This window comes from Anomaloglossus baeobatrachus, chromosome 7, assembly GCF_048569485.1.
Source record: "Anomaloglossus baeobatrachus isolate aAnoBae1 chromosome 7, aAnoBae1.hap1, whole genome shotgun sequence".
In the NCBI taxonomy this organism is placed as follows: Eukaryota; Metazoa; Chordata; class Amphibia; order Anura; family Aromobatidae; genus Anomaloglossus; species Anomaloglossus baeobatrachus.
In genome coordinates this window covers 6,936,863-6,948,902 of record NC_134359.1, presented here as the reverse complement: position 1 = coordinate 6,948,902, position 12,040 = coordinate 6,936,863, and the positions used below count along the sequence as shown (strand labels likewise).

Below are 12,040 nucleotides of genomic sequence, written 5' to 3'. Positions count from 1 at the left end.
CTCCGTCCTCAGGATTCAGTGACTGCCCGTCTCTTCCGTCCTCAGTATTCAGTGACCGCCCGTCTCCCCCGTCCCCCGTCCTCAGTGATCGCTCGTCTCCTCCGTCCTCAATATTCAGTGACCGCCCGTCTCCTCCATCCTCAGTATTCAGTGACTGCCCGTCTCCTCCATCCTCAGTATTGAGTGACCGCCCGTCTCCTCCGTCCTCAGTATTCAGTGACCGCCCGTCTCCTCCGTCCTCAGTATTCAGTGACCGCCCGTCTCCTCCGTCCGCAGTATGCAGTGACCGCTCGTCTCCTCCGTCCTCAGTATTCAGTGACTGCCAGTCTCCTCCGTCCTCAGTATTCAGTGACCGCCCGTTTCCCCCATCCCCCGTCCTCCGTATTCAGTGACTACCCGTCTCCTCCATCCTCAGTATTCAGTGACCGCCCGTCTCCTCCGTCCTCAGTATGCAGTGACCGCCCATCTCCTCCGTCCTCAGTATTCAGTGACTGCCCGTCTCCTCCGTCCTCAGTATTCAGTGACCGCCTGTCTCCTCCGTCCTCAGTATTCAGTGACTGCTCGTCTCCTCCGTCCTCAGTATTCAGTGATCGCTCGTCTCCTCCGTCCTCAGTATTCAGTGACCGCCCGTCTCCTCCGTCCTCAGTATTCAGTGATCGCTCGTCTCCTCCGTCCTCAGTATTCAGTGACCGCCTGTCTCCCCCATCCCCCGTCCTCCGTATTCAGTGACCGCCCGTCTCCTCCATCCTTAGTATTCAGTGACCGCCCGTCTCCTCCGTCCTCAGTATGCAGTGACCGCTCGTCTCCTCCGTCCTCAGTATTCAGTGACCGCCCATCTCCTCCGTCCTCAGTATTCAGTGACTGCCCGTCTCCTCCGTCCTCAGTATTCAGTGACCGCCCGTCTCCCCTGTCCTCAGTATTCAGTGACCGCCCGTCTCCCCTGTCCTCAGTATGCGGTGACTGCCCGTCTCCTCCGTCCTCAGTATTCAGTGATCGCCCATCTCCTCCGTCCTCAGTATTCAGTGACCGCCCGTCTCCTCCGTCCTCAGTATGCAGTGACCGCTCGTCTCCTCTGTCCTCAGTATTCAGTGACCGCTCGTCTCCTCCGTCCTCAGTATTCAGTGACCGCCCGTCTCCTCAGTATTCAGTGACCGCCCGTCTCCTCCGTCCTCAGTATTCAGTGACCGCCCGTCTCCTCCGTCCTCAGTATTCAGTGACCGCCCGTGTCCCCTGTCCTCAGTATTCAGTGACCGCCCGTCTCCCCTGTCCTCAGTATGCGGTGACTGTCCTTCTCCTCCATCCTCAGTATTCAGTGATCGCCCATCTCCTCCGTCCTCAGTATTCAGTGACCGCCCGTCTCCTCCATCCTCAGTATTCAGTGACCGCCCGTCTCCTCTGTCCTCAGTATTCAGTGACCGCCCGTCTCCTCCATCCTCAGTATTCAGTGACCGCCCGTCTCCTCTGTCCTCAGTATTCAGTGACCGCCCGTCTCCTCCGTCCTCAGTATTCAGTGACCGCCCGTCTCCCCTGTCCTCAGTATTCAGTGACCGCTCGTCTCCTCCGTCCTCAGTATTCAGTGACCGCCCGTCTCCTCTGTCCTCAGTATTCAGTGACCGCTCGTCTCCTCCGTCCTCAGTATTCAGTGACCGCCCGTCTCCTCCGTCCTCAGTATTCAGTGACCGCCCGTCTCCCCTGTCCTCAGTATGCGGTGACCGCCCGTCTCCCCCGTCCACCATCCGGCAGCATTTGTTCCATACCTGCCTATAAAGCTGGGTTCACACATAACGACGTCGCTGTTACGTGACCATTTTCTGTGACGTAGCAGTGACCTTGTAAGTCTCTGTTATGATCGCTGCTTAACTGTCAAACACAGCGACGCAGCAGCGATCATAACGACGCTACATGTGCAGAGAGCAGGAGCCGGCACACTGCTTAGCGCTGGCTCCCTGCTCTCCTAGCCACATTATACATGGGGTTAATTACCCGATGTGTACTGCAGCTACATGTGCAGGGAGCAGGAGCCGGCACTGGCAGTGAGAGCGGCGGACGCTGGTAACGAAGGTAAATATCGGGTAACCGGGGAAAGGTCTTCCCTTGGTTACCCGATGTTTACCCTGGTTACAGCTTTCCGCCGCTGCCAGACGCCGGCTCCTGCTCGCTTCAGTTCGTCGCGCTCTCGCTGTCACACACAGCGATGTGCGCTTCACAGCGGGAGAGCAACGAGCAAAAAATGAAGCCGGACATTCAGCAACGAGCGGCGACCTCACAGCAGGGGCCAAGTCATTGCTGGATGTCACACACAGCGACAGCGACGGGACGTCACTGCAACGTCACAGAAAATGGTGACGTAGCAGCGACGTCGTTGTCGTCGTCGCTGTGTGTGACACCACCTTTACTCTTGCACTGCATTGTATGTGTTTGCGCTGATCGTTAACCCTTTGTGATCCTGAGCAGCCGCTTTCCTCCACAGCAGGGGTGATTGGGTTGTTTGCGCCCCTGATTGTCTTTCCTTTCTCAGCTTCTTCCTCGGGGAGCTGCAGAAGTGTCTCCCGGAGCCGGAGCGGCTGGCCCAGCTCTTCATCAAGCACGTGAGTGGATCCTCCCGCATGTAATGTCCGTGTTGTGGCCACTCCAGTAGTGAGCATTGGAAGTGACCAGGGGTGTAAGTAACTCTGTGGCGTCAGTCGGGGGGATCCTCCGTCATTGGGGTACAATATAGGAGTGTCATAAGAGTCTGTATAACACAATCCATGATCCTGCATTGTCCACCTGGATACAGCCTGCAGTGTAAAGCATGGAGGTGATCAGTCTGGTTGTCATCGTTATCTCCATGGTTCTATCTCTATGGATACGTCATTCATCTGCTCTGCACGGACTGATGGTCGGAACGCTGCCATACACCTCCGTTCTGTAATATTCACTTTTTGCTCTGTATCCAGGAGCGGAAGCTGCACATGTACGTGGTATACTGCCAGAATAAGCCACGCTCGGAATACGTGGTCGCAGAGTACGACGCCTTCTTCGAGGTAAGGAAGGATCCACGTGACACCACTGAAGTCACAATGTATCACTACAGTGCCTCATATTGTGCATTGTCACAAGCTGCCACCACCACTGGGTCCTAAAGGGCCCAGGCTATCACCAACTTTAGTGACCGGGCTTAATTGCTGGCCGCATCTCTTAATGACCTCTGGAGGAATCCAGCTCTGTCCTGGCGGATGATACCTCTGGGGTGCAGGAGGAATCCAGCTCTGCCCTGGCGGATGATACCTCTGGGGTGCAGGAGGGATCCGGCTCTGTCCTGGTGGATGATACCTCTGGGGTGCAGGAGGGGTCCGTCCGCAGGATCCGGCTCTGTCCTGGGGGATGATACCTCTGGGGTGCAGGAGGGATCCGGCTCTGTCCTGGCGGATGATACCTCTGGGGTGCAGGAGGGATCCGGCTCTGTCCTGGTGGATGATACCTCTGGGGTGCAGGAGGGGTCCGTCCGCAGGATCCGGCTCTGTCCTGGGGGATGATACCTCTGGGGTGCAGGAGGGATCCGGCTCTGTCCTGGCGGATGATACCTCTGGGGTGCAGGAGGGATCCGGCTCTGTCCTGGTGGATGATACCTCTGGGTGCAGGAGGGGTCGGTCCGCAGGATCCGGCTCTGTCCTGGCGGATGATACCTCTGGGGTGCAGGAGGGATCTGGCTCTGTCCTGGTGGATGATACCTCTGGGTGCAGGAGGGGTCCGTCCGCAGGATCTGGCTCTGTCCTGGCGGATGATACCTCTGGGTGCAGGAGGGGTCGGTCCGCAGGATTCGGCTCTGTTCTGGCGGATGAGACCTCTGGGTGCAGGAGGGGTCGGTCCGCAGGATCTGGCTCTGTCCTGGCGGATGATACCTCTGGGTGCAGGAGGGGTCCGTCCACAGGATCTGGCTCTGTCCTGGCGGATGATACCTCTGGGTGCAGGAGGGGTCCGTCCGCAGGATCTGGCTCTGTCCTGGCGGATGATACCTCTGGGTGCAGGAGGGGTCCGTCCGCAGGATCTGGCTCTGTTCTGGCGGATGATACCTCTGGGTGCAGGAGGGGTCCGTCCGCAGGATCTGGCTCTGTCCTGGTGGATGATACCTCTGGGTGCAGGAGGGATCCGTCCGCAGGATCCGGCTCTGTTCTGGCGGATGAGACCTCTGGGTGCAGGAGGGGTCCGTCCGCAGGATCCGGCTCTGTCCTGGCGGATGATACCTCTGGGTGCAGGAGGGGTCCGTCCGCAGGATCCGGCTCTGTTCTGGCGGATGATACCTCTGGGTGCAGGAGGGGTCCGTCCGCAGGATCCGGCTCTGTCCTGGCGGATGAGACCTCTGGGTGCAGGAGGGGTCCGTCCGCAGGATCTGGCTCTGTCCTGGCGGATGATACCTCCGGGTGCAGGAGGGGTCCGTCCACAGGATCCGGCTCTGTCCTGGCGGATGATACCTCTGGGTGCAGGAGGGGTCCGTCCACAGGATCCGGCTCTGTCCTGGCGGATTAGACCTCTGGGTGCAGGAGGGGTCCGTCCACAGGATCCGGCTCTGTCCTGGCAGATGATACCTCTGGGTGCAGGAGGGGTCCGTCCACAGGATCCGGCTCTGTCCTGGCGGATGAGACCTCTGGGTGCAGGAGGGGTCTGTCCGCGGGATCCGGCTCTGTCCTGGCGGATGAGACCTCTGGGTGCAGGAGGGGTCTGTCCGCGGGATCCGGCTCTGTTCTGGCGGATGAGACCTCTGGGTGCAGGAGGGGTCCGTCCGCAGGATCTGGCTCTGTCCTGGTGGATGATACCTCTGGGTGCAGGAGGGGTCCGTCCGCAGGATCCGGCTCTGTCCTGGCGGATGATACCTCTGGGTGCAGGAGGGGTCCGTCCACAGGATCCGGCTCTGTCCTGGCGGATGATACCTCTGGGTGCAGGAGGGGTCCGTCCGCAGGATCCGGCTCTGTTCTGGCGGATGAGACCTCTGGGTGCAGGAGGGGTCCGTCCGCAGGTTCCGGCTCTGTCCTGGCGGATGAGACCTCTGGGTGCAGGAGGGGTCCGTCCACAGAATCCGGCTCCATCCTGGCGGATGATACCTCTGGGTGCAGGAGGGGTCCGTCCACAGGATCCGGCTCTGTCCTGGCGGATGATACCTCTGGGGTGCAGGAGGGGTCGGTCCGCAGGATCCGGCTCTGTCCTGGCGGATGATACCTCTGGGTGCAGGAGGGGTCCGTCCACAGGATCCGGCTCTGTCCTGGCGGATGATACCTCTGGGGTGCAGGAGGGGTCCGTCCGCAGGATCCGGCTCTGTCCTGGCGGATGAGACCTCTGGGTGCAGGAGGGGTCTGTCCGCGGGATCCGGCTCTGATCTGGCGGATGAGACCTCTGGGTGCAGGAGAGGTCCGTCCGCAGGATCTGGCTCTGTCCTGGCGGATGAGACCTCTGGGGTGCAGGAGGGGTCCGTCCACAGGATCCGGCTCTGTCCTGGCGGATGATACCTCTGGGGTGCAGGAGGGGTCCGTCCGCAGGATCCGGCTCTGTCCTGGCGGATGAGACCTCTGGGTGCAGGAGGGGTCTGTCCGCGGGATCCGGCTCTGTTCTGGCGGATGAGACCTCTGGGTGCAGGAGGGGTCCGTCCGCAGGATCCGGCTCTGTCCTGGCGGATGAGACCTCTGGGTGCAGGAGGGGTCCGTCCACAGGATCTGGCTCTGTCCTGGCGGATGAGACCTCTGGGTGCAGGAGGGGTCCGTCCGCGGGATCCGGCTCTGTCCTGGCGGATGAGACCTCTGGGTGCAGGAGGGGTCCGTCCGCGGGATCCGGCTCTGTCCTGGCGGATGATACCTCTGGGTGCAGGAGGGGTCCGTCCGCAGGATCCGGCTCTGTCCTGGCGGATGATACCTCTGGGTGCAGGAGGGGTCCGTCCACAGGATCCGGCTCTGTCCTGGCGGATGAGACCTCTGGGTGCAGGAGGGGTCCGTCCGCGGGATCCGGCTCTGTCCTGGCGGATGAGACCTCTGGGTGCAGGAGGGGTCCGTCCGCGGGATCCGGCTCTGTCCTGGCGGATGATACCTCTGGGTGCAGGAGGGGTCCATCCGCGGGATCCGGCTCCAGTATGTGGTGAATATTGTGTCCGATTTCTCTCTATACAGGAAGTGAAGCAAGAAATTAACCAGCGATTCAACATCAGCGACTTCCTGATTAAACCGATCCAGCGGATCACCAAGTACCAGCTGCTCCTGAAGGTGAGGGCGCCCCCTGCAGGGATCCCGCTGACCGCAGGCCACAATCACAACCTTCTTCTCTCTTCTCAGGACTTTTTGAAATACAGCCAGAAGGCCGGCCTGGAGTGCACGGAGATCGAGGTGGGTCACGTCATGAGAAGAGGGGTACACTGGCCGCGGCACTGGCGTCCCCGGGACAGGACGCGCCGTCAGCTGCTGCAGTCAGCCTTGGACTTTAGGCATTTTTCAGGTCTTGCCAGAAAATCCCTGGTCCTTAAAGGACCCCCCAATGCACTTTCTCATCCCGGACCCCATTATCTGATAAATCTACAACTCCTAATAAAATTCGAGTACTCCAGTGAAGACCTGACGCCCCCATGTTATCTCTCCCTGCACAGAAAGCTGTGGAGTTAATGTGCCTTGTACCGAAACGCTGCAACGACATGATGAACCTGGGGAGGCTTCAGGGATTCGAGGTGAGAAGTAAATCTCTACTTGTAGAAGTATTAGCACCCCCTCTCTAAGGCCTCTTTCACACATCAGTGCATTAAATGCACGTGTGTGACGACCCGTGGGCAAGGTACACAAGGCCGTCCGTGTGACACCCAGTCAGCACACGGACAGCATGAGCTGTATACTTACCTGTCTCCAGCGCTGCTGCTACTTCCGGGTCTGCGCTAAATGCAGTGAATATGCATGAGCACAATGAGCGCCAGAGACTGCAGCGCCAGAGACTGTAGCGCCAGAGACTGTAGCGCCAGAGACTGTAGCGCCGGAGACTGTAGCGCCGGAGACTGTAGCGCCGGAGACTGTAGCGCCGGAGACTGTAGCGCCGGAGACTGTAGCGCCGGAGACTGTAGCGCCGGAGACTGTAGCGCCAGAGACTGTAGCGCCAGAGACTGTAGCGCCGGAGACTGCAGCGCCGGAGACTGATAAGTATAAGAATTGTATTTTTCTGAAGGGACAGGTGTTTTCTCCGGTACGTGTCACTTGGATCACATCAGTGTGCGGTCCGTGTGACACCCGTGCGGACAGCAGAAAACAGTCATGTCGCCGTGTGGAGCACACAGATGCGTGAAAACATGAACATGTGCGCAAAACCATTGATTTTAATGGATCTACGTGTGTCGTGTCCGTCCATGTGGAAACGGGCGTGACTCGCTCCAGAGGCAGACGTGTGAAGGGGCCTGAGTCACCTGATCGTGTCACTGCGGGGTCACTGCTGGTTTTTGAACAGTCCCAGAACCAGCAGGACGGGTTTATTGGGAGGCAGCGGGCGTCGTGCACGCTTACTCAGGCTGGGTGTGCACACCTTGTGTAATGTTGTTGCTCACACCAGCGTCACATGATGCAGAATCTGAACGCCTGTAAGGACATGCACTATAGCAGAGCTCCCCCTGCTGGCGGCTGCACGTATTGCCACGATGCGACATTCCAGTAGTGCAGACCTGGGCTCTCGTCCTGGGCTCTCGTCCTGCGGCCTCCAGCTCTTAGAGGCCAGATCTACTGTGGTGGGGGGTGATGTTTGATACTGACATGCACATGTATATTGTGTGCAGCGTTATCAGCAGTGACACTTGTCACCAGATCGTCTGTTACTGCACATTTCCTGCCCCCAAGCTGTATAACCCTGAATACTGATTGGATGGAGCAGATCAGGTGATGTGTATTTGTTCAGCCCCCTCACCCCACCCGTGTCTCTGAGCATTGGACACCTTGTACTGCAGTGTCTTGCTCAGTGGTGGTCGGGTTCAGCCTCCTCAGCCGTGTCTGAGCCCTGCAGTGTCTTGCTCAGTGGTGGTCGGGTTCAGCCTCCTCAGCCGTGTCTGAGCACTGCAGTGTCTTGCTCAGTGGTGGTCGGGTTCAGCCTCCTCGGCCGTGTCTGAGCCCTGCAGTGTCTTGCTCAGTGGTGGTCGGGTTCAGCCTCCTCAGCCGTGTCTGAGCACTGCAGTGTCTTGCTCAGTGGTGGTCGGGTTCAGCCTCCTCGGCCGTGTCTGAGCCCTGCAGTGTCTTGCTCAGTGGTGGTCGGGTTCAGCCTCCTCAGCCGTGTCTGAGCACTGCAGTGTCTTGCTCAGTGGTGGTCGGGTTCAGCCTCCTCATCCGTGTCTGAGCACTGCAGTGTCTTGCTCAGTGGTGGTCGGGTTCAGCCTCCTCAGCCGTGTCTGAGCACTGCAGTGTCTTGCTCAGTGGTGGTCGGGTTCAGCCTCCTCATCCGTGTCTGAGCACTGCAGTGTCTTGCTCAGTGGTGGTTGGGTTCAGCCTCCTCACCTCAGCCGTGTCTGAGCACTGCAGTGTCTTGCTCAGTGGTGGTCGGGTTCAGCCTCCTCAGCCGTGTCTGAGCACTGCTGTGTCTTGCTCAGTGGTGGTCGGGTTCAGCCTCCTCACCTCAGCCGTGTCTGAGCACTGCAGTGTCTTGCTCAGTGGTGGTCGGGTTCAGCCTCCTCAGCCGTGTCTGAGCCCTGCAGTGTCTTGCTCAGTGGTGGTCGGGTTCAGCCTCCTCACCTCAGCCATGTCTGAGCACTGCAGTGTCTTGCTCAGTGGTGGTCGGGTTCAGCCTCCTCAGCCGTGTCTGAGCCCTGCAGTGTCTTGCTCAGTGGTGGTCGGGTTCAGATTCCTCAGCCGTGTCTGAGCACTGCAGTGTCTTGCTCAGTGGTGGTCGGGTTCAGCCTCCTCACCTCAGCCGTGTCTGAGCACTGCAGTGTCTTGCTCAGTGGTGGTCGGGTTCAGCCTCCTCATCCGTGTCTGAGCACTGCAGTGTCTTGCTCAGTGGTGGTCGGGTTCAGCCTCCTCATCCGTGTCTGAGCACTGCAGTGTCTTGCTCAGTGGTGGTCGGGTTCAGCCTCCTCAGCCGTGTCTCTGAGCACTGCAGTGTCTTGCTCAGTGGTGGTCGGGTTCAGCCTCCTCACCTCAGCCGTGTCTGAGCCCTGCAGTGTCTTGCTCAGTGGTGGTCGGGTTCAGCCTCCTCACCTCAGTCGTGAATAAGCTCCTAATAATTCTGATAAAGGATGGGGCATCATGAGCTCACACCCCTTCATTACCCAACCACCTATCACCTGATCTGCTCCATCCAATCAGCATTCTGGATTGTACAGCGTACAGGTGGGAAATATGCAGAAATTGATGGTCTGGTGACGTGCTCTGCCGAGAAGTCTTCACCCTTCTGTACACTGTATATACTTGTATTGGAAACCCCTCGCCTTCCGTGTCTGCAGGGTAAGCTGACGGCCCAGGGGAAACTCCTCCAGCAGGATACGTTCTTCGTCATTGAGCAGGAATCCGGTCTGCAGTCTCGACCCAAGGAGAGAAGAGTTTTCTTGTTTGAGCAGATCGTCATCTTCAGCGAACTCCTCCGCAAAGGGTCGTCCACCCCGGGATACATGTTTAAAAGGGGTATCAAGGTGAGACGCCGCAGCATCTCGCTCTCAGCTCCTCCTCTCTCGCTCTCAAGACCTCTGCTCCTCCTCTACCCTCCTGCTCCTGGCTCCTCTTTCGGCTCCTCCTCTCCTGCTTTCGGCCTTTCCTCTCCCATTTTTGGCTCCGCCTCCTCTTCCCAACTCTGCCTTTCCTGCTCTCGGCTCTTCCTCTCTCGCTCTCGGCTTTTCCTCTCTCGCTCTCAGCTTTTCCTCTCTCGCTCTCGGCTTTTCCTCTCTCGCTCTCGGCTTTTCCTCTCTCGCTCTCGGCTTTTCCTCTCTCGCTCTCGGCTCTTCCTCTCTCGCTCTCGGCTTTTCCTCTCTCGCTCTCGGCTCTTGCTCTCTCGCTCTCGGCTCTTGCTCTCTCGCTCTCGGCTTTTCCTCTCTCGCTCTCGGCTTTTCCTCTCTCGCTCTCGGCTTTTCCTCTCTCGCTCTCGGCTCCTCTTCTCTCGCTCTCGGCTTTTCCTCTCTCGCTCTCAGCTTTTCCTCTCTCGCTCTCGGCTTTTCCTCTCTCGCTCTCGGCTCCTCTTCTCTCGCTCTCGGCTTTTCCTCTCTCGCTCTCGGCTCTTCCTCTCTCGCTCTCGGCTCTTCCTCTCTCGCTCTCGGCTCTTCCTCTCTCGCTCTCGGCTCTTCCTCTCTCGCTCTCGGCTTTTCCTCTCTCGCTCTCGGCTTTTCCTCTCTCGCTCTCGGCTTTTCCTCTCTCGCTCTCAGCTTTTCCTCTCTCGCTCTCGGCTCTTCCTCTCTCGCTCTCGGCTCTTCCTCTCTTGCTCTCGGCTCTTCCTCTCTCGCTCTCGGCTCTTCCTCTCTCGCTCTCGGCTCTTCCTCTCTCGCTCTCGGCTCTTCCTCTCTCGCTCTCGGCTCTTCCTCTCTCGCTCTCGGCTCTTGCTCTCTCGCTCTCGGCTCTTGCTCTCGGCTCTTGCTCTCAGCTCTTGCTCTCTCGCTCTCGGCTCTTGCTCTCTCGCTCTCGGCTCTTGCTCTCGGCTCTTGCTCTCGGCTCTTGCTCTCTCGCTCTCGGCTCTTGCTCTCTCGCTCTCGGCTCTTCCTCTCTCGCTCTCGGCTCTTCCTCTCTCGCTCTCGGCTCTTCCTCTCTCGCTCTCGGCTCTTCCTCTCTCGCTCTCGGCTCTTCCTCTCTCGCTCTCGGCTCTTCCTCTCTCGCTCTCGGCTCTTCCTCTCTCGCTCTCGGCTCTTGCTCTCTCGCTCTCGGCTCTTGCTCTCGGCTCTTGCTCTCAGCTCTTGCTCTCTCGCTCTCGGCTTTTCCTCTCTCGCTCTCGGCTCTTGCTCTCGGCTCTTGCTCTCGGCTCTTGCTCTCTCGCTCTCGGCTCTTGCTCTCTCGCTCTCGGCTCTTCCTCTCTCGCTCTCGGCTCTTCCTCTCTCGCTCTCGGCTTTTCCTCTCTCGCTCTCGGCTTTTCCTCTCTCGCTCTCGGCTCTTGCTCTCTCGCTCTCGGCTCTTGCTCTCTCGCTCTCGGCTCTTGCTCTCTCGCTCTCGGCTCTTCCTCTCTCGTTCTCGGCTCTTGCTCTCTCGCTCTCGGCTCTTGCTCTCTCGCTCTCGGCTCTTGCTCTCTCGCTCTCGGCTCTTGCTCTCTCGCTCTCGGCTCTTGCTCTCTCGCTCTCGGCTCTTGCTCTCTCGCTCTCGGCTCTTGCTCTCTCGCTCTCGGCTCTTGCTCTCTCGGCTCTTGCTCTCTCGGCTCTTGCTCTCTCGCTCTCGGCCTTTCCTCTCTCTCGATCTCGGCCCCTCTTCTCTCTCGATCTCGGCCCCTCTTCTCTCTCGATCTCGGCTCCTCTTCTCTCTCGATCTCGGCTCCTCTTCTCTCTCGCTCTCGGCTCCTCTTCTCTCTTGCTCTCGGCTCCTCTTCTCTCTTGCTCTCGGCTCCTCTTCTCTCTTGCTCTCGGCTCCTCTTCTCTCTCGCTCTCGGCTCCTCTTCTCTCTCGCTCTCGGCTCCTCTTCTCTCTCGCTCTCGGCTCCTCTTCTCTCTCGCTCTCGGCTCCTCTTCTCTCTCGCTCTCGGCTCCTCTTCTCTCTCGCTCTCGGCTCCTCTTCTCTCTCGCTCTCGGCTCCTCTTCTCTCTCGCTCTCGGCTCCTCTTCTCTCTCGCTCTCGGCTCTTCCTCTCCCGCTCTCGGCTCTTCCTCTCCCGCTCTCGGCTCTTCCTCTCTCGATCTCGGCTCCTCCTCTCTCGATCTCGGCTCCTCTTCGCTCCTGATCTCGGCTCCTCTTCGCTCCTGATCTCGGCTCCTCTTCTTCTCCCGATCTCGGCTCCTCTTCTTCTCCCGATCTCGGCTCCTCTTCCTCTCCCGATCTCTGCTCCTCTTCCTCTCTCGATCTCGGCTCCTCTTCGCTCCCGATCTCGGCTCCTCTTCGCTCCCGATCTCGGCTCCTCTTCGCTCCTGATCTCGGCTCCTCTTCTTCTCTCGCTCTCTGCTCCTCTT

At 59.3% G+C, this 12,040-nt stretch overlaps 1 protein-coding gene across 8 annotated transcripts in view; it reads left to right on the top strand.

The window, feature by feature from the left end:
* Positions 1–12,040, top strand: part of KALRN (kalirin RhoGEF kinase) — a 346,094-nt gene that overhangs the window by 217,007 nt on the left and 117,047 nt on the right. For all 8 annotated transcript variants that reach the window (XM_075316995.1, XM_075316994.1, XM_075316993.1 and 5 more), the window contains 6 exons: positions 2,519–2,588; positions 2,940–3,026; positions 6,135–6,227; positions 6,297–6,347; positions 6,605–6,682; positions 9,419–9,604. In XM_075316995.1, the coding sequence (XP_075173110.1) occupies positions 2,519–2,588; positions 2,940–3,026; positions 6,135–6,227; positions 6,297–6,347; positions 6,605–6,682; positions 9,419–9,604 (565 nt within the window). The remainder of the gene's footprint in view (positions 1–2,518; positions 2,589–2,939; positions 3,027–6,134; positions 6,228–6,296; positions 6,348–6,604; positions 6,683–9,418; positions 9,605–12,040) is intronic.